This window comes from Silene latifolia, chromosome 1 (assembly GCF_048544455.1).
Source record: "Silene latifolia isolate original U9 population chromosome 1, ASM4854445v1, whole genome shotgun sequence".
NCBI classification, from domain to species: Eukaryota; Viridiplantae; Streptophyta; class Magnoliopsida; order Caryophyllales; family Caryophyllaceae; genus Silene; species Silene latifolia.
This window is the reverse complement of record NC_133526.1, coordinates 28,900,260-28,924,265: the sequence shown is the minus strand read 5'-3', so window position 1 is coordinate 28,924,265 and position 24,006 is coordinate 28,900,260. Positions and strand designations below refer to the sequence as shown.

General features: G+C 37.7%; 2 protein-coding genes across 3 annotated transcripts; both read left to right on the top strand.

Moving 5' to 3' along the window:
- The first annotated feature begins 1,545 nt into the window (after positions 1-1,545).
- LOC141601996 (cell division cycle protein 27 homolog B) lies at positions 1,546-17,375 on the top strand. Of its 2 annotated transcripts, none has more exons than XM_074422305.1 (16): positions 1,546-1,739; positions 1,955-2,071; positions 3,200-3,272; positions 3,391-3,500; positions 3,671-3,717; positions 6,407-6,504; positions 6,951-7,249; positions 8,902-9,048; positions 9,684-9,900; positions 11,277-11,500; positions 11,637-11,702; positions 14,328-14,447; positions 14,687-14,763; positions 15,037-15,376; positions 15,671-15,952; positions 16,810-17,375. In XM_074422305.1, exons 2-16 carry the CDS (start codon positions 1,967-1,969, stop codon positions 16,858-16,860), a joined length of 2,256 nt encoding a protein of 751 aa, XP_074278406.1. In that variant the 5' UTR covers positions 1,546-1,739; positions 1,955-1,966; the 3' UTR covers positions 16,861-17,375. The 2 variants fall into 2 exon arrangements, with proteins under 2 accessions (XP_074278406.1, XP_074278410.1); XM_074422309.1 differs by having other exon boundaries at positions 1,552-1,739; positions 8,902-8,988.
- A 306-nt stretch (positions 17,376-17,681) lies between these two features.
- On the top strand, positions 17,682-24,006 carry LOC141601990 (pyruvate dehydrogenase E1 component subunit beta-1, mitochondrial-like). Its single transcript, XM_074422299.1, has 15 exons — positions 17,682-18,241; positions 18,442-18,519; positions 18,641-18,694; positions 19,586-19,666; positions 19,763-19,789; positions 19,889-19,951; positions 20,095-20,181; positions 20,476-20,601; positions 21,622-21,755; positions 22,056-22,128; positions 22,214-22,279; positions 22,374-22,412; positions 22,525-22,649; positions 23,011-23,125; positions 23,530-24,006. Exons 2-15 carry the CDS (start codon positions 18,469-18,471, stop codon positions 23,596-23,598), a joined length of 1,110 nt encoding a protein of 369 aa, XP_074278400.1. The 5' UTR covers positions 17,682-18,241; positions 18,442-18,468; the 3' UTR covers positions 23,599-24,006.

Genomic DNA, 24,006 nt, shown 5'->3' with positions numbered 1-24,006 from the left:
CAGACTCAACACTCTCGGCGGTGCCGGGTTCGGTTGGACCACATACTCTCCAAAGATCCTCCTCCTCCTCCCCGTAACCGTCATCCGACGGCTCATCCTCTCTATCATCTTTGGTAACTACCAAAGAACCTCCCGAGACCTCGCCTCCTCCGACTCGCTAACGACGTGACCGGGAGTAGGCATCATAACCATTCCAGACGTCTCTCGAAGTGGGGGTGGCTGCTTGTGGGCCTGCTTAACTCGCAAACGACGCTTAGAGCCCGTAACATTACGCCCAGCGGTACGGTCGTGTATGTTAGGCGGAGGCGGAGCATTCATGATTGCCTTTCCTCTCTCATTTCGATCTGCCATCTGCATTAGGAAATTGGAAGTTGTTAGAAAACACGTTAATCGACTAAATATCATATAAAGTAACAAAAATCGGCAAATAATAGCATAAAACACGGTTTTTTTAAAAAAAAAATTAATTTACCGCGGACTAACAAAACAAACCCCTTCTTTGACCGCGGTTGAACAAAAAAATCCCTTAGTTGACGGTGGCTAAACATTTTTTTTTTTTTTTACCGCGGGCAAACTTTTTTTTTTTTTTTTTACCGCGGCCAAACAATGAAAATGGACGTTTGACCACGGCCAAACAATTATTTCCAACGTTTGACCACGGTCAAACGTGAGAATTAAACGTTTGACCGCAGCCAAAAATCCAATTCCTACGTTCAGCCACAGATGAATGTTGCTTTCCAACGTTACACCCACGGCCAACAACCATTTCCAACGTTTGGCCGTGGTTTCGCCCTTAAAACCGTTCAAATTCACTCCCAATCCGATTAACAACAAAAAATTTCGACTCAAAAATCAATCCCAATAAACTATATTTCGCAAACAACATATAACAATACCAAAATTTACATAATAACAACTAATTAACATGAATTTTAATAGAAAAACTAACAAATTCTAAACTAATTCAATTAATTTTAATAAAAAGCTAACACATAACCTAATTTCAATTCTAAAACAAAATCCAATCAATTTAATCGATTAACAATAACAATAAAGGAAAGAAAAATATTTAATTTCATAGTTTAATTCAATTACTTTCAATTTCTAAACTAATTTAACCAAAAAAAAAAAAAAACGCCACTTACCTTTCTATGTAGCAGCGGCGGCATGGGCGTGGTGTCGGCGGCAGGGGGGTGGTGTCGGCGGCAGGGCCGTGGTGGTAGCAGTGGCGTGGTGGTTGCAGCGGCGGGGGTGTGGTGGTGGTGTTGGTGGAAGGTTGATTTTTAGTTGTTTTGAGTTAGAGAGAATAGAGAGAATTGGTGAAGGGTTAGTGAGATAGTAGGGGCATTGTCGTCTTTTTTTTAAAAAACGTCGTCGACGTTTACTAAAACGTCGTCGATATTTACGAATCCGGATGAAAAATGGCGAGGATAATATTGTAAAAATCGTATTGAAAGAGTAAAAGTCATATGTAAAAAAACAGATGGCCTCTTTTATTAGTAGATAGAAGATGGTTATAAAATTACAAGATTTTTTTGGTACAATAAAATTACAAGAAACACCCAAAAAAAACACACTTGAAAATTACAAAAAGATTATACTACTACGTTACAAATTTCAAATTTCAAATCCACACACGGACCCCCTCTCTCTCTCTCTGAGCTCCACCATTTTTGCTACCTCCAAAACCCTAATCAAGCTCCGCCGTGTTCTCCGCCGTCTACGGCTGTCGTCCACCAGTATACCTCCTTTCTCCGTTTACACATTCAACTTTCCGATTAATTAATTTATCATCTTTTATTTTTTTTCATTCATTTATGTTCTTGATAACAATTCGTCTCATTTTTCTTTTCATTCTTAATGGTTTTTTATAATCATGATGTTAGGATTATATTAATTGAAAATTAGTATAAAAGCGGATTAATGATTATCGAATTTGTTTGGATTTGAGTAGGATTAGTGGATTATGGAGGCGATACTTGTGGACTCAGTGCAAAACAGTTTGCGACATTTTATGCATCACAATGCGATTTTCGTGTGCGAACGTCTTTGCGCGGAATTCCCTACTGAGGTACCTGATTCGCTTCCTTTGGCTCGTGTTTAATTGATTTATCGCCTATTGAAGGCAATTGTGTATATTGCTTTTAATTAAACTAGGTGCTCTTGATTTTTTATACCAAAAACAACAGCTAGGTATTCCTTGTATACAAGACTCCATAGTATTTGTATGAAAAATCTTGAATTTCTTGTGAACTACAGTGTACGGGAATTAGCATCCTCTAAATTTGTTTAGTTTATCCCTTTTCAATGGGTAACACAGCGTGAAACACTGTGTAGATCTGACCCTCCCCTTAACTTGTCATTTGCGGGTGTTTTTGTGGCATCGGGTGATACACAAATTCTCATTTGTGACGGCACTATTCCGTCACAAGCTTGTGACCTCTCACAAGGAGCAAGTGGGAGGGCAAGTGGGAGGGGGCTGTGAGAGGTCACAAGCTTGTGACGGTCACAAGCAAGACGTTCTGCGGGTGATAAAGTTGTTTTTGTTGCAATTCCTTTTAATTTGTATAAAATATGAGTCATGAAAGTGAGATTTAAGTAGTACTCCCTCCATTCAACTTTTATCACCCCACTTCAATATAATACTCCTCACATATATTGGAGAAGTGGATTGATAAAACTTAAGTTGAATGGAGGGAGTATTAATATTTGAAAAGAAAGGGCGAGAATTGACACTCTTCTGTTTAATTTAGAGTGCTGAATTCAGAGCTGATGGGGACTCTATTGTTGTTTTGTTAGCAACTGTGGAGTTGGCGAGTTTGATGCTACGCTTGAAATCATATTCCGTTGTTGTCCAACAGTGTTCTTATAGACACATCAGTTTCACCTTGGTTTTCATTTGAATATGTTGGGAGTAGTTGAGATGAGATGCCGTTTCACATTAACTGTTCAAGTTCACTTCTCTACAACTCTGTATATACGAGGATTATTAACTCTGTATTAATAACATTTAATGAAAAAGGCTGTAATAGTCCGTTCTTGACCTTTTATGCAGCCAAGCCCCTATGCTTTAAAACCTTCATAGAGCGGTCACAATGCGTTTGTCATAGCCCAAGTTTAATATCGTAGCCTGTTTAAGAAGTTAAGTTGTTACAGTAGATGCCATTTGCCGTATGCTAATGTTTCTCCTTGGATACAGGAGAACTTACAGTTGTTGGCTACTAGCTATTTGCGCAATAATCAAGCTTATGCAGCATATCATATACTGAAAGGTTAGTCGAATCTTTCTTGTGTTGAAGCTAGTTGCAGGCACAACTCCCCTCTCTTTCTTGTGTTTGCTCAGGTTACACCTTTTCAGTCTTTGATGGCGTTTTTTTCCCTGCTGTGAAGGCACACATATGGCTCAATCCCGCTACTTGTTTGCTTTATCTTGCTTTCAAATGGATCTTTTAAAAGAGGCCGAGGCAGCTTTGTCCCCTGCCAATGATTCTAATCTTGAGGTATTTCTCTGAGTATGATTCTTCAGAAGTTATTATGTTTTAATGAAATGTTCAATAATCGCTCATGTAATTGTGTGTCAACAGTTCCTGATACACTGCCTATGAATTTCTGATAGTGTAATCCTTAAGATTGTCTATATTGATCAAGTATTTTGATGCTTTTTACACAGATTCCAAATGGTGCAGCTGGCCATTATCTTCTTGGACTCATCTATAGGTTTGTTCCATACTCATTATTCTCAATAATTTGTGAAGTGCATGTGCAGATCTTAAACTCGTACTTTCAAATCTACGTATACTTTTATGGCTGCACTCCTAAACTCTGTTGGAGTTTGAAGTAACATTCACATAGTCAAAGATAAAAGAACACTGGTTGTTTAGTTTTTCTGTTTGCCGTTCATTCAGAATATATGTCTAAGAGAATAACTTTGCAGGTTGGTGATTGAGGTCCCTTCCATTTCTCTTCAAGTCATTAGTATAAATTTTATGTTAGTTTGATCCATAAGGAGCTTTGGATCTTCTAGCTACCTAACAAATTACGTAGTAACAAATTACGTAGTATGACGGGAAAACTAGAATTCCTGATCTTTTGGACTTACCGTCAATGTTGTCAGGATCGGGATTCTACTTTGGATCGATGGAGAGGGTAGGATCGAATCGGTAGAATCGGATCGTAGGATCGCAAGATTCTACAAACTCACTAAATATAATTTTTTATTTGGTAAAAACATATAATTGAAAATCAAAACAGTTATTTATTAATATTTATTCATAAAATATTGGTAATTAATGATTTTAGTATCATTGTATGAACAACTTACACGAAATTTGGGTTTTACGGTGTCATTATATAAAAATATGTATTAATTTTTTTAATTATGGAATCGGATCGTAGGATCGTAAAATCGTAGGATCGTATTATGATCTCATCTCTAGAAATTTTCAAATTAACAGGATCGTAAGATTCTACAACTATGATAGAATCGTAGGATCCAGGATCGGTCAAGCATTTTTGGATCGTAAAATCGTAGAATCGTTGGATCGAATCGCGATTCTGACAACAATGCTTACCGTTGAGCCAATTCTAAAAAGATTGAATTTAATAAGTCTTTTGGTGGTGCATAAATTATCCATGGCAACTTTCCACTTAGCGGCCATGCCGTGTGCCACGACTCACTACCAAAATAAGACATGCCACTGACACTTGACTACTTTGCTTCAATTGACTTTCAACGGAGACAAATAATGAGCGAGAAAAGGATATATAATGTTATAAAAAAATACTTTCAAGAAGAATAAAAAGAAGAGCGACATGGAGAGGCAAGTGTGTGGTCAAAACAAAGAGGATAATAAATTTCACCTCTTTTTTTTTTTTGGCGCATGGAGCATGGGTTTAGGGTGATTCATGTCAGCCGATCCCAAATCATTTTGGGATTAAGGCTCTGATGTTGTTGTTGTTGTATGGAGCATGGGTTGTTTATATGGTTTACAAAATGAGCCGTGTCTGTGTCTGACTGTCTGATAGTTGGTTAAGAGTTAAGACACTTGCTCTTCTTTATCTGTTTGTCACTGAATAATTAAAGTCCGATTCCATGTCGCACTTGACATCCTATCCCCAAATGTGAGCAGCATAATTGAGTATGGCTATGGTGAATAAGAAAGTGTTCAGTGATAGAAGAAGTGGATTGACATAGGCCTTTACAAACATATCGATAGTCAAACTTTTAAGTGAATCACAATGTTATTAGTTAAGATCTATTAGCTATGTCACATGGCCATCGTCTGTTGTAAGATAACTTTTACTCCGTATCTTTTGCCATCAGTCACCACTTCTTCTATCACTGAACACTTTTGATTGGCAATCTCAGTTCAGTTGTCCTCATTCAAATATTTTAATACTTTTGACCGTGATTCAAGTTTTGTAAACCGATACTTAGTATGTGGGTCTTTGGTTTGCAACTGTATGTTTCAACTCAATCAAAGCAAGAGAAAGATGAGAGTGGACTAACATTAATACAGTATTAGGTTCTGGTAGAGACCATGCTTTTAAGAGAACCAGTGAAAGGTAGAAAGCAGAAACACCTGCTTATTCCTGTAAACGCCAAAGTATATCATCGTACGTTTGTTTGTTTATAAACCTTCAACTATATATCATCATTTTTCAGAACTATACGTTCCTTTTATATTTCTAATGTCATGCAAGTTCATTTCATTTCTCAATTAATTTATTTGAAGCTATTAATGGTACCGTGGCTGAATTTCAATATTACTGCAGAATTGCCAGCAATGAATAAGCAACAATCATACACTAAAAATTGCAAATTGATGCTGGTCTACGACTCTTGGTTAAATATTACATCTCTTTTGCATTCGTTTTAGTTTTTACGCTCTGTGAAGGAGAAAATACAACATAAAAAGTTTCTGCAAAATTTCCTGTAGATCTATCTGTAAATCAGTTGGTAACTTGGTATTGACAGATGGATGCCGATGGAAGTGGAGAGATAAAGTAATAAGGTGAGGATCAGGGAGTCGTCTGGGAGGGAAGAGGGAAGATAGTAGGATAGGATATTATTTCTGGATACAAACCATAGGCTAGTAAAATGGGTTAAAATCAAAATGCCAGGCACGATGAATGCCGAGAAATCTTAGCTGGCCACAATGTACGTAAACTGTGAAGAGAAAAACCCTCTAGGTGGATGTAGGAATCAGACTTTTTTTTGTGTGTCTTGGGAAAGGTGTGGGATTAAGCTACCTCTGTAACCCTTTGCTGTCAGTGTTGAGCTAATTGCTTGTGAATCTTTATCGCTTTTACGTTCTGTTGTCACCGCAGTGTGCTCTAACTTCTAGGTGAGCCTCTTTCTATCATTGTTCATTCAGAATGCTTCTAACCCTCTGATTCTTTTTAGGTATACTGATCGAGGAAAAATTGCCGTTCATCACTTTAATCAAGCATTATCCATTGATCCGTTGTTTTGGTCTGCATATGAAGAGCTTTGTGTGTTGGGTATGTACACAATCCACTTCTTTACAGTTTCCAAGTCATATTGTATTAGCTATTATTCCAAAGCACCTAAAAGTTATTGTTCGTCTTGATTTTTTTTTATTTCATTTATTTTATCGATTTTTATAAATCAAAAGGGGGTTGGGAACTTTCGCCAAGTTGAGCTTATCACGAAAATGTGTGTTTCCTTTTCAGATTTGTTATCTCTAGTCGAGTTCTTGAGGATATCAACTTTTAGATCACTGTGCAAGGGTGACCGAGTACATGTTTGTCTTTTGAATGATCAATTAGGTTCCCTTTAACCTCGGTTGGCTCTTGGATTATTCTGTGTAGGCTCAACTGTAGATATAGTCCGTGACTCCGTGTCAGTTTTACTGCTTTCTTTCTGTATGCCTTATTAGTTTGCAGTGACTATGTTTTCATTTGCTATGACATTTCTGAAAATCCAGGCTGTGCTGAAGAAGCAGCTTCAATTTTCGGCGAAGTAGCTGCTCAAACTGTGCAGAAGCAACACATCCTTTCTTCCCAGACCTTTGTTACTTCAAGTGAGGATATCAATCAAGTGTCTTTTAGAAGTTTAGAAGATAGAAGTCCAGGGCAGCTGAAAAGTGCCAACAACAGTAGTGTAAAAGATGCCACTGGAAATTATCAGGGAACTGGTGGACCTTCAGTACCTATCAATCAATCTTTGAACTGCGCTTCTTCTAGCATGTCCTTCTATAATACTCCATCCCCAATGGCCTCACAGGTAAGGTACAGCCTCTTTCTTTTTTTTCCTTCAGTTTAGTGTTTGTCTTATTTGGAATTGGGGGACATGGAAAGAGCAGTAGTCTTGATCACCATTTTGATTTATACAATTATACCTGAGAGTATTTGCATTTACTTTAGTCCTTAGTTTCTGTAAACGTCCAACTTGTGTGCTTTTGAGTATGGCCTTCGAGAAGTTCTGTTGTTTTTTAATTATACTTGTGTAATCCATCATGTTTGGACATATAATCGTATGTTTGTATCTTGTTCTTTTTGATGGATATTAGATCCACTTGGGCAAAGTGCAAATTGGTACTTCCTGATTTAGTGCTTCCTCTGTCGCATATGATGATTGATGGCAGTAGGGATTCATTTCGTCATATAGTATCTCTCACTTAACCCTACTTCACTGGAGAGGAACCCTCACTTCACAAATTCCACAACAACCTCTCTACAGCCAGGTGGACTTTCCGTTAGGAGGACTAGGTTTTAATGGTGGTTGTCTGTTGTCTCTTTGTAGGGTTTCATGACTGGGTTCGGGGGTGGGTGTTACATTGAATGTAGGGTTTCATAGGTCGGGTTAGGTTGGCAGTTGTAACTTGTAAGGATATGTGTTGGGGTTGGCGGTGGCTGTAAGGTCGTCAATGGGGTTCGTTGTTGTTCTGGAGGGTGGGATGGTTGGGATCTTGGCCTACGATGGGATGTAATCGGTGGGTCTACATTATGTTACCCTTTTGTTGATTCAAACAAAAGGTTGTTTCAGCTGATCCATAAAGAAAAGTTTGTCCAAATCACATTTTCCAAGAACTATTTCAGAGTATAAGAATCGCTATGTTGGTAGTTTTGTCAACCATTTCAGTTTGTTCCATCATATTCCAAAGAATAGCAAGTTTTTGACTTAGAAAATTGAAAGTTATGTCAGTATGATAGTTTATACTTGATAGTAGCCTGATTTATAGAGTTCTATCAACTTTTTGTAAGCTGTATTGGCTTGTGAGTCGACCAGCAAAGAACTTATTTTTTATTCTCTGCATATTAAGTTGTTACAAGTTGATCTTTCCACAGGCTCCAAAACTGGATTTCAGGTTTATGCTATTTTATTAAATTTTTACAAGCTGTGTTTTTGGCAGTGTAAAAATTATTTCTCACCAGAAAAGAACTCTCCCTAGGGTCTTTGGTTGTGATTATTGGCCAGGTGTTTTAGGTCTTCTTCCCATTTTTGCCGTGCCCTTTTTCTGTTTCTATTTGAATATGATAACATGGAAACATTACCCTGATGCTTCAAAGGTTCCATCAAAAGGTTTTCATCATTTTGATGTTGTACAAAGGTTACAGGCTTGGATTTTTGTTTTATTTTTAGTAGTTGATGGTGTGGGCAAAACATTCTTTCAATGTTTCTTTAACCATCGTACAGCTTCGAAGTTTGAAATATTAGGCTAGAGGGAAACGTTTAATGTATGATGGTAATGTGTTTCATCTGGTTATGTAATCATGTTATGTTAGTATCATTCCTCTCTTTGAACGAACTTCTTTTGTAAGCCTTCAATTATATACGCCACTCAGCTGACTGAAGGATAGATCTACTGTATTGCCTTCAGATATTTGTTTTTAATTTGTTTTAACTGTCTTTGACTAAACTTTCTTTTACTACAGATGTCTGGTATTGCTCCTCCTCCAGTTTGTAGGAATGTACAGCAAAATCCCGCATCAACAAGCAGTGAAAATTTCCCTAGATCAGTGGTAAATACAACTCTTCAAGCCCCTCGAAGAAAAGTTCTTGATGAAGGAAAAATGCGGAAGGTTATGATTCTGCTTGCTGTTTGTGACATCATAGTCTGTTGAAAAAAATCAAATCAAATATGCTATAGTTACAGTTGCATAAATATTTATGGCAAGGGAATATGCAGTAGCTGTTGTGTAGTTCGTGAAAGAAGTGCTAGAAAGGCATCGGATAGATTCCTTTTAGCTATATGGATGTCAATCATGTCATGCACTTATCCCTCTTTGAGACATCGTGCATTATGAATTTGAATAGAAATAAAAGTGTTTCTCTCTCTCTCTCTCTCTCTCTTTTTTTTTTAATTTTTTTTGGTAAGATTTTAATCATGGTTTAAGTTAGTTTAGTAATTTTTCCACTTTTACCATCATTTACTGGGCAACTCAAAAGGAATTTTAGTGCTCTTGAGAATTGAGGCTGGTAGTTTTGCTTAGTTTAGTCTGGGTTTAAAAGAACTAAATCACATGCTACTTTTTTGTTTTAGGATGTGTGAATGTGTTATTTTTTTCTAATTTACTCTCCATTTCATATTATCAATGATTTAGCACATATGTTTATTAACACATGACGGCATTATGACTCTTATCTTTTACTGTATTACGTTTTGAAACCTTGAAAACACATGCATCTCATTCTTTTCACTTATGTTCGCTTTCAGATATCAGGAAGGTTGTTTTCTGATTCTGGTCCTAGGCGAAGTACACGACTTGCTGGAGAAGTAGGAGGAGGCACCAACTCAACTGCAACAACCTCGACAGGGAATGGAACAAATCATTCCACGAAGCATCTGGGAAGTTCTAGGTTAAGCAGTGGTGGATTGCGCTCTGTAACAGTTCGCAAACCTCAGGCATCAGCTGGTGAAAGTTTTGATGAAGGTGAGGCTTATCTCTGTTTTGCTTTTGTTTCATATGGGATGAATGCAGTTCGAAAAGCATTATTATCGGGAGTATCTAGTTGAATAATTTAAATGTGTCAAATTGAAAATGAGGGTATATCCCATCATATCGCCTGTAGCTCATATTGCCAAGAAACCTTGCATAGTGTGTTTTCTGATACCTCGAATACACTGTGATATCTCTCCAACATTGTTTTGAGATGCTTTAGCTTTGTTTAGCTAGGGTTTTTAAAATCCAGTTCTCTTTCAAGGTTGGACATTTTAAAACTAAATCACTCTGGGTCATTTAACAGTATATTTTTGATGTGGTGGTTATCAAGCTTAGATTAAAAAAGCGCGCCTAGGCGCAAGCGCAGCGAGGCGCCAAACCAGATTGCAAAGAGTGTCTGAGGCGCATGGTATACAAAGGGCGCACCTAAGGCGCATTAGTATGCAATTCCATATATTTTTTCCAAATTCTTTTATTTTACTCTTATTTTCTACCCCCTTTTCCTTGTTTTTCACTTTTAAATACATGTTAGCCCTCTTTAAAACAAAAAAGGACTGTTCTCGCACAAAATCTGATTGTAAAATATGGATGTTCATTTGAAAAATCAGTGCGCCCCGTGTCCGAAAGGCGCGCGTCAGCCCCTTGAGACCCCTAGTTGGTTTTATTTATAATGTTGACGACGAGGTAGAAAATCTGAAATATAAACTGGTTGGGGGAGGGGGAGGGGGGGGGTTAAAAGCCTGTTTGTTTAGGGGAGCCTTTTGGTTTTAACTTTTAAGGGATCAGCTTTACCGTGTGTATACAGACCACCCCCCCCCCCCCCCCCCCCCTCTCTTCCTTCTCCTCTCTCCCTGTCACATGCACGCGCGCACACACACATTAGCCTAAAGACAGTGTCAGCTTTCCTCCTTGCTTTTTAATGGACATCAGTGCTGCAATTTACTTATACAAGCAGCTGTGCTATGTCTTGCGTGTGGTCTTCATAAAATTTTAAATGTTTGTGAGAAGAAAAGGGCTATTCAGCTTTGGGTAATATGGGTAATAATGCGTAAATCTGCGCTGGCTATGTACATGCAACAAGCGTTTTTATGTAGCTCTGTTTTTTTTTTTTACATAGCTACACTGCTTTTAATCTGACTTTTTGTAATATAACCGTTCATTCCTAGTTATGGACTTGAGCGATTCTTGCTTTAATACATATTAGCTCTGTTTGCTCTCCTTTCCTTTAAGGCTACACCCAGTTCAATCAATAAGCTCCATGTGACCTTTTTTGCTTCACCAAGATTCGCGTATGTGGATTATTTATTAAGTACAATGAAGGAAGTGACATTTATGCTGCATTACTTACATTCACTATTTTGTTTCAGGAGGACGCTATGAAGCCTTTGACGACTCTCGCCGTAGTTCTCGAGCAAGTATTAGTGCATCTTCCTTTTGCGATACTAGTTCTGCTGAACAAGATGGTGGAACAATGAGTATAAGCCAAAATGCTTGTGATGATACTAGAGTTCATAGAGGTGCTGTAGATATTATGAGCCTCTGGAGACTCCTGGGAGAAGGATATAGACTTTCGTCCATGTATAAATGCAAGGTAGCAAAATTATTTCTTGGTCAAATTAAAGACAATGCATTAGCTTCCCGATTGAAGTCATTGTGTATTTTCTTTTCTTTGACTCTTTTGTCCTTCGTTTCGAGAAGTTATTCTTTTGTCCTAATTCGTTGTACAGGATGCATTGGAATTCTACCAGAAACTTCCTTTGAAACATTACAATACCAGCTGGGTGCTTTCTCAGGTTATTCACATTTCAGTTGTTACTGTTGTCATTGTGTTTCTTATATCTTCTGTGAACTATACGTGACCTTCTGTGTTTATCTTGTGAATTATAAGTCACGTTCTGTGTTTATTGACCGAGAAAATGTTATCTTTCCACTGGGTGTGCCATGTTCCTTTAGGTGCCCTGATGAAATATATTCATTAAAAAAAATTCTGTATGGAATATGTTCTAATTTTATCTCTCCAAACCTCTAGGTGATCTCCATTTGACAATAGGTCATTATTAGACAGTAGGTCATTATTAGAGTATAAAACCAATCATGGGACTCCAACCATCAGCTTATGCGCTTTTGGATGAGTCGGTTTCTTGACATGGTATCAGAGCCTGCATGACAAGAAGGTCATGGGTTCAAATCTCAGCCACCCCTCCTTTCTAAAGTGGAATATAGCATCAGGTATGGTGAGGCGGCTTGCTTTGCATCCACACTTCAAACCCAAAGGTCATTCATGTGAGGGGGCGAGTTAGAGTATAAAACCAATCATGAGTCCAACCATAAAGGACATGTATGAGGGGGCTAGTGCAAGTGTTCGCACTAATGTTGGGAGAACGGAAGAATTTCCTATTACCATCGGGGTGCATCAAGGTTCCGCACTTAGTCCTTTCCTCTTTGCTATAGTTATGGATGAGTTGACAAGGGATATTCAGGACGAGATCCCGTGGTGTATGATGTTTGCTGATGATATTGTGTTGATTGATGAGACAAAAGAGGGGGTGGTGAGAAAGTTGGAATTGTGGAGGCAGACTTTAGAGACTCGTGGGTTCAGGCTTAGCAGGAGTAAGACTGAGTATTTGAGGTGTCAGTTCACTAAGGTGGCGGGGTTGAGATCGACAGAGGCGGGGAGTATTAGTTTCGATGGGAATGTTGTTGAGGTTCGGATTTCTTGAGATATCTAGGATCTATTATTCAAAAAGATGGGGAGTTAGACGGAGATGTGGCTCACAGAATTAAAGCGGGATGGTTGAAATGGAAGAGTGCTTCAGGGTTTCTATGCGATAAAGATATGCCCCAAAGATTAAAGGGAAAATTTTATCGCACGGCAATTAGGCACCGCCCCGCTTTTACGACTCCGAGTGTTGGGCCGTGAAGCATTGTCACATTCAAAAGATGAGTGTGGCGGAGATGCGCATGTTGAGGTGGATGTGCGGACATACAAGGAAAGATCGGTTAAGGAATGAGGTGATTAGGGAAAAGGTAAAAGTGGCGCCAATAGAGGACAAGATGATGGAAAACCGACTAAGATGGTTTGGCCATGTGAGAAGGAGACCTATGGACGCACCAATTAGGAGGTGGAGACTTGGAGAACGAGAGAAAAGGTCCCTAGAGGCGAGAGGGAAGACCGAGAGACATGGTTGAGAGTGATAGAGCACGATATGAGAGTTCTGGGGCTTGAGGAGAGTATGGTGACGGAGAGGGCACAATGGAGGGAAAGGATACATGTGGATTTTTAGTATTTGATGTTTTTTGACAGATTTAGTGTTTTTTTATTTAATTTAAAGAAATTAATTTATTAATTTTTCTCTCCTTTATTACACTTATTCACCAACCACTTCCTTATAGATTTTACCCGGTTCATTCTGGATCCTTAACTCTATTTCGGTTTTTAAAAATCGTTTTAATCTTTTCTCTCGATTTAAATTTTAAGTTTTTATAAAAGAAAGACGGAATTCGATTTTAAAACCCCTAAGTTCACCTTGACTTTCCATTACATTTTCGTTCTTCCTTTTTGTTCTTCATCTTCCCTTTTTATTCGCATTTTGAGGCGTGCGTTCACCCATGGACGGTTCGAAAGGATGATTCATGTCAGCCGACCCCAAATCATTTTGGGATTAAGGCTCTGATGTTGTTGTTGTTGAGTCCAACCATCAACTTAAGCTTTTGGTTTAATTGGTTTCTTGATAGTATATAGGTTCTAGTGATGGTATATCATTATTACCCAATGACTTCGAAGAATTTACATGTAGAGGTACCACATTGCTACTTAAATTAAGTATACTATACCAATTTCACTTTTTTTTTTTTTTTAATATCATTTTGTTTAGATTACCCTGGTGCTTTGTTGCTTATACACCTTCTGTAGCCCATGAAGTGGACAATTGCTGTCGAAAACATTAATAAGTGCAAGAAAGAGTAAATGAATGATGTAATTCATATTGGAATGTCATTGAGCCAGACCTGAGACTTGTAGTGGTGAAAGAGCTGCTTTTGTAAAGGCGGCCTGGCCAATGCCTCTCAACACGGCCTCACGATTAAGTTATTAAAGATTTTGAAGGTCAACACGGCAACATTATGTAGTATCGGTGAGTTTATGGCGTAATAACGGAGATCAGTCTATGAAGATTAACCTCTGAAATCAAGTTTGAAACCGAGTATAAAATACCATGCTAATTCTAGTTTGTTGGCTTGTTAGTGATGTGCATTTTGATTACTCAAATCATGGAAATGTGCTTGTTTCTTATTTTTTATTTTTGTTCATTCTTTCTACTCTTGTGCTGTAATGAGATCTGTTAGATTGTCATGGCTGCTGGTACCAACTATGTTTGGGGCCTGGACAATAGTTATAAATTTTTTGACTTTCCGTGTAGGTTGGCAGAGCAAATTTTGGATTAATGGATTATTTTGAAGCTGACCGTGCCTTCAGTCTAGCTCGCCGCCAGTGTCCTTATAGTTTGGATGGAATGGATGTTTACTCTTCTGTGCTTTATGTGAGTTATCTTGGCCGAGTTCATTTCTTTTAAAGCTTGGCTTGGTAAATTTTGTATGCCCTTTTGTTCTGTTTTGTAAATATGTTAATCTGATACACTGATCATCTCACCGGCCATTAAATGGGCTGTAATTCTAAACAGCGCCGTTGCCCCATCGTTCGTAATTCATGTTCTTCTGTGGCAGTGTCTAACATGTAATTGAATTCACTTTTTTTTTTTTTTTTTTTTTTTTTTTGCAGCTTCTGAAGGAAGATATGAAACTGAGTTACCTGGCGAAGGAGCTGCTGTCAACTGATCGTTTGGCTCCTCAAACATGGTAGTTTAAAAGTTATCTTCTATATTTGTAGTTTTCTGTTTACTCTTTCAATATAGACCCCTTCTATTTCATTTGCCTGTCTATTTTTCATTTATCAGATACCTGCTATTTATTTATTAAGTAGACGACTATTGTCATATAATCATCTAAATGTTTCTGCTTGTATAAGGATATGTATGGCTTCTGTTAATTGTAAGCATAAAGTTTGTGTTTTCATTGATTGGAGCTTTTCTCCATTTTGTTACTGATGTTTGATTTATATTTTATCTCTAGGTGTGCCATGGGAAATTGCTACAGTTTGCAGAAAGATCATGATACAGCTTTGAAAAATTTCCAGCGTGCAGTTCAGTTGAATTCTAGATTCGCATATGCACATACTCTCTGTGGTCATGAGCACGTAGCTTTGGAGGACTTTGACAACGGAATAAGAAGCTTCCAGAATGCTCTTTCTGTTGATTCACGACATCACAATGCGTGGTATGGCCTTGGAATGGTTTACCTTCGCCAGGAGAAGTTTGAATTTGCTGAGCATCAATTTCGAGTAGCCTCCCAGATAAATCCTCGATCTTCTGTGATAATGTCATACCTTGGAACAGCTTTGCATTATCTGAAGGTACGACACTGTCAGTTAAGAAGTCTCTTTTTTTCTTTCGCGAGAAGTCAAGATGTCTTCTGGCTCCTTAGCAGCCAGAAAAATAATTCTCCGTAAAGCTTGTATTGCCCGGGTTTGGGATGAGCATTTAGGCCTGCGCCTCTGGCCTGGCCCCCATACAAAAGCCAATGTCAATGTCTTGGCCTGGCTTAAATCTGATATGGCCCCAGCCCATGGTCTTCTCTACTTCTTTCACTTTTCTATATAGACCTTTGATGTTTGATTTATATTTGATTTTTTTTTTTTGTTGAATAGAGAAACGAGGAGGCATTGTTGATGATGGAGAAGGCTATTTTAGCTGACAAAAAGAATCCTCTACCGATGTATCAAAAGGCAAATATATTGTTTAGCATGGATAAGTATGATGCGGCTCTAGAAGTTTTGGAAGAGCTCAAGGAGTATGCACCTCGTGAATGCAGTATCTATGCATTGATGGGTAAGATCTATAAACGGAAAAATGTGTATGATAAAGCGATGCTTCACTTCGGACTAGCATTGGATTTGAAACCATCAGCAGCAGATGTTGCTACTATTAAGGTAACTAATGGCCTCCATGGACTAAGTAATGAATCGTGACTTTTGCATATCATAATCATAAGAGTGGATACTGGAGTATGGTGTGGTACCTTTAGAGTTTTAGATTCCTAGAGTCAAACTGAAAATTGAGGGTTGTGGGACATAACTTGGTGGATAGTTATGTATTGTACGGTAGTACACAAAAGTCCATTATAAGGATATTCGTAGCCATCCTCTTAATATGTTAATTGTCTTATCTTGGTAACATCTAGCTAGTGGGTATGGCTCAGGCCTCAGGGTATTTAATAAAATAAAACCATATTACTTCTTGGGCTTATTTTCAAATGTCAATTTATTGGCTGTTTCGTATTTGAATATTTGTAGCCTAAATCACCAGTCTTTTAACTTAACCGTTGGCAAGTTCTAGCTCAGATTTTGTAGAATGTTATCCTTATGAAAGATGAAGGCTGTTGAACCCCTCTATTATCTTAATTTTCATTTCTATCTTATGGGGGGGGGGGGAATCATAATTAGTGTTGCGTACAATCAGAATTACAGTTTTTTTTTTTTTTTTTTTTTTTGAAATCCCCTTCCAACATCACTGCATTTTCTCTGTTCTTGACCACCCAAATGATTCTCTGATCATGTCTGTATGTATCTAGAGTGACTAAATTATTGTATTGATTCCGAGATAACATTAAAATGCATAACTCTGTACTAGTATAACAGTGTGAGAACACTGCATTGATGCGTGAGTGAATTGAAGGTTCACAGGCTAATTGGGTAGATGCGTCTACTGTTTTGAGTTTGTATTCTATGTAATGCAATTATACAGGAAATCTGAACATGCTTTGCCGTGTTGCTGAACTTGTTTGCAGGCTGCTATTGAGAAGTTGCATGTACCAGATGACTTGGATGACTTCTTATAAATAGTTTGGAGACCATAAGGTAGGACAACCGACAACCGTATCTTGTAAGTTGCAGATTTGGAGCTATGTGGCCTTCAAACGTCGCTTCATTCTTCAATATCTCTTGGGGTAAAAATAATAGAACCCTGCCTGGAGATAGATACCCAGAGACACAGCTGAGAAAGTCACTGTAAATCGTGCAGGAGAGAGCTTATTTACCAACTGTGCTTTTCGTTTAACTTCGCGACAAGTGCATCTGCTTGTTGTTTAGCGTTGGTATAAACGTCAATGTCTAGTCAATTTAAAATTAGTGCATTTCATAAAAAAATATATATACTAGAGAACAATATAATATTTTAGATTCTGTATGCTAGAGGTTACTTAGTAGGCTTGTATTTAGGATGCAGAGGGTTTACAATTTTGACAAGCTATGTTATACTCGTACTGATTAACGTGAAAATGATCGCTTCTATCTTAAAATGAAGTCACGGGAATAGATTTGAACACGTCTAGTTCAGAAACGTGTATGAGATTTCTCCAACGGTGTACTCTCTTGTTCCCGATCATCCCTTATCTCGTAATTTGTGACGGTAATGCCACATTGCTACTGATGTCTTTTCAATCTGTGATAGTGATGCCTCCTCTAAAAGTGACACACTAAACAGAGAATGGTACAAGGGCCCTTTGGGATTCCGATAGGACAAAAGCAATTTGTCTTTGTACTAAGTTTAAGGGTCAACATTATATTTTCCCATGACAATGGTAGAGGGCCACCGAATGGTCTCAATCTCAGTACTAATCTCTCACGTTATTATATAGGGGCGATAATTCTAATGATCTTTACTCGATAGATCCTATATAAAACAGGTTAGAGGAGTTATCGAGTCTTAGTATTGTCCGTCGTGTATTATAATAAACACTTGGTTATTTGACATTACACGTACTAATACACAATAGAAAAATAGTCGCAATCTGTTTTCCACGTTTACATTTCGTTTTCTTTTCCCTTGCAACATTTGATTGATACAGTAAATTATATTTTCTCTGTTCTCGTCAATAATTACAAAGGTTTGGACCCAAATGAATATTTACAAATCGAACTCCGTTATCTTTACTACGCATGATGGAATTGAACTCGTTACTCGTGACACTCGAGCTCTTTACCAATTCTTCAACCAACATTATTAGACATTTACACCCTACGCAAACACTACGTCAGGTCGCAGTCTACCTTCTGCCAAAAATATAGTCTCCCTTCCATTTATATACCAACACCTAAAAAAACTCAAAATAACAAGACAGACAAAAGTAATCGTGTACCAAAAGCCGCCGATTAGCTCTTCACAAAATTCCATCCCTTCTCTCTCTCTACTTTCTCTCTCTTCTCATTTCTAATCTCAAGGTATCTTTTTTCTCTCTCCTCTTTTTTTTTGTATTTACTTTTTTCGCATTCATTTTCGTTCGTTATCTACCTAATTTTGCATCATATAATTGTTATCTTGTCGTTTTCAGCAAGAATTTCTAGATTTTTGATGAATTTTACGATGATGATTTGGATCTGATTTTTTTTTTTGTTTTCTGTGATTTTCGCGGAAAAAACAGTAAAAAAAGCTTCGTGAGCGCGAAAAAATGTCGTCGCTTGTGAAGCAAGTTATTAACACTGGACGTCTTTCCTTTTCGGTGAGAACAGCATTTTTCTGGCGATTTTTTTTTTAATATTTGAAATGAACTGTAATCGGAATGATGTCGAATTATTTGACCGGAATTTTGTTTGTTTTTGTTGCGAAATTAATTGTTGCAGAGAGTTCAGGCGTTGCAACATGTTGCTAGAACTTTCGCAACCGGTGGTAAACAGGTATTGATTCATCTCTCGTTTGTTTTACCAGTAATTATTTTGTTTTGCAGTATACTACGACCTTATAATACCTATGATAGAAATAAATGAGATCTAGAGGCATTAAAAGGCCGTTCTACAGGATAATTTGTGTTGTTTTTACAGGTTTGTGTGTTTATAGTATGTGATCATGGGTGCGTTTAGTTGTGTTGTCGTTGATCTTATTGTACCAGGCTTAAACTCCTCATTTAGTTTAAAAATTGCAAATTGAGTTCCGAAATTGTGTTTTTGGTTGAAAGGTTGAATTATTTTGTGGTAGGTGACAACTGCAAAGAAAGGTTGTATTGTGTTGTGGTAGGTGACAACTGACAAGCATGCTCAGTAGGATTGTTGTTTTGAACTTTGGATTCTCGTTGCTAACTTGGTTTCGAGTTGTTTTTGGCAAATTAGAGCTGTGTTAAAAGTTAGGTGCTTAATATGGAGGATGAATTAATCGACAATTTGAGTTGTGTTCATTTGCTGTCTTGCTGGTGATTTATGTTTTGTTTTGGTAGAATTTTGACCTTTCCTATTGATGCTCGTTTTTGAATTTCATTACTTTGTTTGAGATAAGGTAAAATTTTACCTTCTGAAGTAGAACTAATAGGGGTTTAGCACAATATTCAGGATTATCCACTAATTTTAGTAGGCCAGGAATTTACTGTGATTTGTACGTGTGTTGAAATGGGGATTACATAGCTTCTACTCAAACCAATGCTGATAAAGCGCATACATTTTTTATTCATGTCATCGATAGCTGGATTGTTGAAGTTAGAGATACCGCCATTTAAGACCTTGTACCTACTTATTTATTCAATCCCACGTTTACACATTTGGTTCCAACGTCATGATTCAGTGTTGTGGCTTATACAGATGACAGTCAGAGATGCTCTAAATTCTGCAATAGATGAAGAAATGGCCGCAGATCCTAAGGTGTTTGTGATGGGTGAAGAGGTATGCTGAGGACCTAATTGGATATATGACTTGCAACCTATAAACTAAATGAAAATTACCTGTAATCTTTCTTATTTTCTTCGTGTATATTTACAGGTTGGTGAGTATCAAGGAGCCTACAAGGTGGAATTCTTTAGTTACATTGTCGTTTGTAATTTTCAAATGAATTGGCTATTCATAGACACTTCTTCTCACATGTTTTTTCATTTCTGCGATTATTAGATTACCAAAGGTCTCCTGGACAAGTATGGTCCACAAAGGGTTATTGACACTCCGATCACAGAGGTTTTTTTCCTTTTACTCTCTCCAGAAGTAGTTCTTTGACTTCTTTCCCGTGTAACTAATATTTTATTCTCTCAATCTTTCACCATCATTTCTAATTGTGCCTCCAATTTGTGTGTAGCTTCTGATGTTCTTTTGTTTTGCAGGCTGGCTTTGCTGGTATTGGTGTCGGTGCAGCATACAAAGATCTCAGACCAGTTATAGAATTTATGACATTCAATTTCTCAATGCAGGTTAGTAAACTAACTTTTGCTCAGATTATTTTTTTCTTGAATACCAATAAAATCATTTTTTGATTTGTTCCTTGTGTGTCATTGTATAAATAGATTTTTTTTAAGGAGTATTTTAAATTTGTTTGCTTCAGTCTCGTTGGTATGAGCATAGGAAAAAAGCGGAGAAAAATGTCATACGATAGCTTATACGGATTTTTTGTTTGACTATATGGTATAGCTCTTTTTTTTTTTCACTTTGAAACTCGAGGTTTTCATCAACGGTGTGTTAATCAAATAATTTCCTACTCATTGCAGGCAATTGATCACATAATTAATTCTGCTGCAAAATCAAACTACATGTCTGCTGGTCAGATATCAGTACCAATTGTTTTTAGAGGCCCGAATGGTGCTGCTGCTGGGGTTGGTGCTCAGCATTCCCAGGTACAGTTTAGTTTATTTGCATCTTTGAATACATTACACTTTTGAATCCTTGTCGTACTCGATGCGTTGGGTCTAGATAAATCGTGACCTCAAATATAGCTGCGTAGAAATAGTCTAAATTTGTACACATGAAAAATAAGTCCAAAATTTGGGGGAGCGAGCGACGGGAGGGTTTCTTCCTTGTAAGAAACTAATAATTGTCCATTTCGATGACGCAGTGTGGCTTATAGCACTTAGCTTTCAATGAAGAAGGGAAATTTGACTTGCTTGTAAGGTCTAATAATTCAATACCTTTTTTTATTTCCTCAAAACAAAAAAAAAAGACGTTTTGAAGTTTTCTAGCGTTCTAGGGTCATACTTTTTTTTTTTCCAAAAACAGAGAGACCATGGCCAGCTTGCTAGATTGGTCCCGCAGCGAGTTTAGAGATACCTCTAAATATTAATGCCATCTAGAACTATGTTGAATACAGATCATCGTTGTAAGCAATGATAGACATTTCCTTGTTTGACTTAATTTTACGTGTGGAACTATATCAAATCAGTTTTTGTCCCTTAAACATTCTTGGTGCGGACCATGGACAAAAGTTCTCTGATACTGTCTAATTTCTAGTTTCCAGTAATCGTAGATTTTGAACATTTGTTTTCATTGTTCGAGACCAATGGCTCTTTTGGCTTATCTAATAATATCCATCCAATTTTTGACACTAGACTACTAGAGACATTCTTGAGGCAGACCTTTGGACAAAAATAACATTGCTTTCTACTATACTTGGCTTTGCGTATTTGTACTTGATGAGAACTAGGATACATATGAGTTATTATGCTCACTTCTGCTACTTTGCTTGCATAGTAGCATACGGATGATTGTTTTGTATTTTAAATTTTAGCTCACATTTACAATCATTTGTGTGATTGGAAAACATATCCATTATTTTTTGCATAAACTGGCAGGTACTTGGATTCTTTATTAGTGTGCTGTGTGCATACACCATGCCTAACATAATTAACTGTCTTATGCAGTGTTATGCTGCTTGGTATGGTTCATGCCCTGGTTTGAAGGTATTATGTCCGTACTCTGCAGAGGATGCACGCGGCTTGCTGAAAGCTGCCATCAGGGACCCTGATCCCGTTGTTTTCCTTGAGAATGAGTTGCTGTAAGAAATTTATCAATTTGCTTTCTTATACTGTATTAGAAAATAATACTCCCTCCGTCCCGGTCAATTGTTGTCCTTTCGTTTTGGCACAAAGACCAAGGAAAGAGGAATATGCCAATAACTAAATGACATGTGGAACAAATTGAATGGGGATGATCAAATTACTCAACAAGTTCATTCTTAAAATAGAAAGGACAACAAATGACTGAGACACCCCAAAATGGAAAAGGACAACAAATGACCGGGACAGAGGGAGTAATTTGTTTGGCCTTGTAATCATTGACGTTCTTTTGTTTGAAGATATGGAGAGTCTTTCCCTGTTTCAGAGGAGGTCCTTGACTCTAATTTTACAGTACCCATTGGGAAAGCCAAGGTATATTTTTTATCATTTATGTTTATTTTAGCTGTAGAACCTTCCTAGTAACGATTCATTTATCCAAACGGTTACTTTTGTATAGATTGAAAGACAAGGAAAGGATGTGACAATTACTGCTTTCTCAAAGATGGTCGGCTACGCTCTCCAGGTTTGATAACTTTTATGTTTAAAAATGTGTATTTTCTTCAAGTTGATGAATGCATCATTTCAATCATTACTATTTTGGTGCTTTGGCATTGTAGGCAGCTGAAATCTTGGCAAAAGACGGAATTAGTGCCGAGGTGCTCTACTTACCTTTTGTTTTTTCTATATTGCTAGTGGCTTAGTTCCCCCTTTATGTTGTTAATCATGTATTGTTAATCATGTATTTTGGGTTGTGTCTTCTTTCCGCAGGTCATAAATCTGCGGTCAATTCGTCCTCTTGATAGGGCTACAATCAATGAGTCTGTTAGGAGAACGAACAGACTGGTGACTCTTGAAGAAGGTTTCCCTCAACATGGAGTTGGTGCAGAAATATGGTAGTTATTATCACTCTGCTTCCACATTTAATCCCCCCCCCCGGAACCGAGGAATGTTGCTGTTATTCCTTTAGTATCCTCTAAATAGTCTATCCCTATTATATCAGTAATAAAGTACTTGTCCTAGCCACCAAGTGTCACATGTCAATTACTCTGTAGTTGCTTGCTACAGTTAGTGTGTGGGAGAATGCTTTAGGCTTGCTAATGTTTAGCAAATCAGAAACTTGCATTCTAGAAATAAATTTTCACACGTTCCCAAATTTTGGGAGCAATAGGAATTTGCATTTCTGTTATGCCGTTCTCTTTTTTGGCTTAGTTGAGGGGATTGAGCGGTCTTAACTCTACATTTTTCCATATCCAGTGCTAGCGTTGTCGAAGATAGCTTTGGATATCTTGATGCGCCGGTTGAGAGGATTTCAGGTGCTGACATCCCCATGCCCTATGCAGCAAATCTTGAAAAGTTGGCTGTTCCACAGGTTTGTAATGTTTCATTTTATGTCACATGATAATCAGTACGCAGAGACTTGGGCCTTGTTCGGATAAAGAGACTTAGAGGCATAGGGAAGGGTTATTTCTATTGCTTGTATAGGAATTTGGTTGGAGGGAAATCGATGGATAGTCTTTGTTTCCTAAAGACCAAATTAAAATTTTTCGAGGAGATGAAAATGCATAACCTCCGAGCGGCCATGTCACTTTGCTAACAAACCCCATTCTTTTGATGGGAGCATAGTTAACTCTTTAATACGATCCTTCCACTAGAAACCAAATTAGATTTTTGTTTTCTTTTTCCATGTAGCACCAGCTGTTCCGTTTCTCATTCGAATACTGAATTTTCCTCGTGGCTCTTTATTTGGAACTTATTTTTCCAATTACATTTCAGATTGAAGATATTGTCCGAGCCTGCAAGCGAGCGTGCCACCGATCAGTTCCAATGGCAGCAACTGCTTAATACCAGCGAACTGAAGTATAACTTTCCGTGTGTAATGTTTCGTTTTGATGTTGATATAACTGTCATTCATGCCACTACGTGATTGCTCTGATCAAGGTATCCATACCGGCAACTTTTTCCTCGGGAAAATAAAATTTTGTGGCCTTCAGTGACCAGTACCAAATCGATGGGGACTGATGTGAGTCGTTGACATATCAATTTCTGAGTGCTGAGAATGCTATATATTGCTTTTAATTTGTTCCTAAATCCTTGGTCCGTAATCATTCCTTTGTAATTGTTGTGTTACATAAGAAGCTATTTTGTGCCTTCAAAATGGAGAATTATTATTTCCTCATGAACGGAAATTACTCGGAATACTGTTTTACTCGGAATACTGTTTTTTCACGATGATAATCTTCTCTTTTCACA

Bases quoted from the DNA above. Each gene is read 5' to 3' on its own strand.
- LOC141601996 (XM_074422305.1), top strand. From the start codon at position 1,967: ATGGAGGCGATACTTGTGGACTCAGTGCAAAACAGTTTGCGACATTTT. The intron at 11,501-11,636 runs GTAGCAAAATTA...TTCGTTGTACAG, and splicing joins CGTCCATGTATAAATGCAAG to GATGCATTGGAATTCTACCA. The intron at 11,703-14,327 runs GTTATTCACATT...CTTTCCGTGTAG, and splicing joins CCAGCTGGGTGCTTTCTCAG to GTTGGCAGAGCAAATTTTGG.
- LOC141601990 (XM_074422299.1), top strand. From the start codon at position 18,469: ATGTCGTCGCTTGTGAAGCAAGTTATTAACACTGGACGTCTTTCCTTT. The intron at 19,790-19,888 runs GTGGAATTCTTT...TGCGATTATTAG, and splicing joins AGTATCAAGGAGCCTACAAG to ATTACCAAAGGTCTCCTGGA. The intron at 20,182-20,475 runs GTTAGTAAACTA...TACTCATTGCAG, and splicing joins CATTCAATTTCTCAATGCAG to GCAATTGATCACATAATTAA.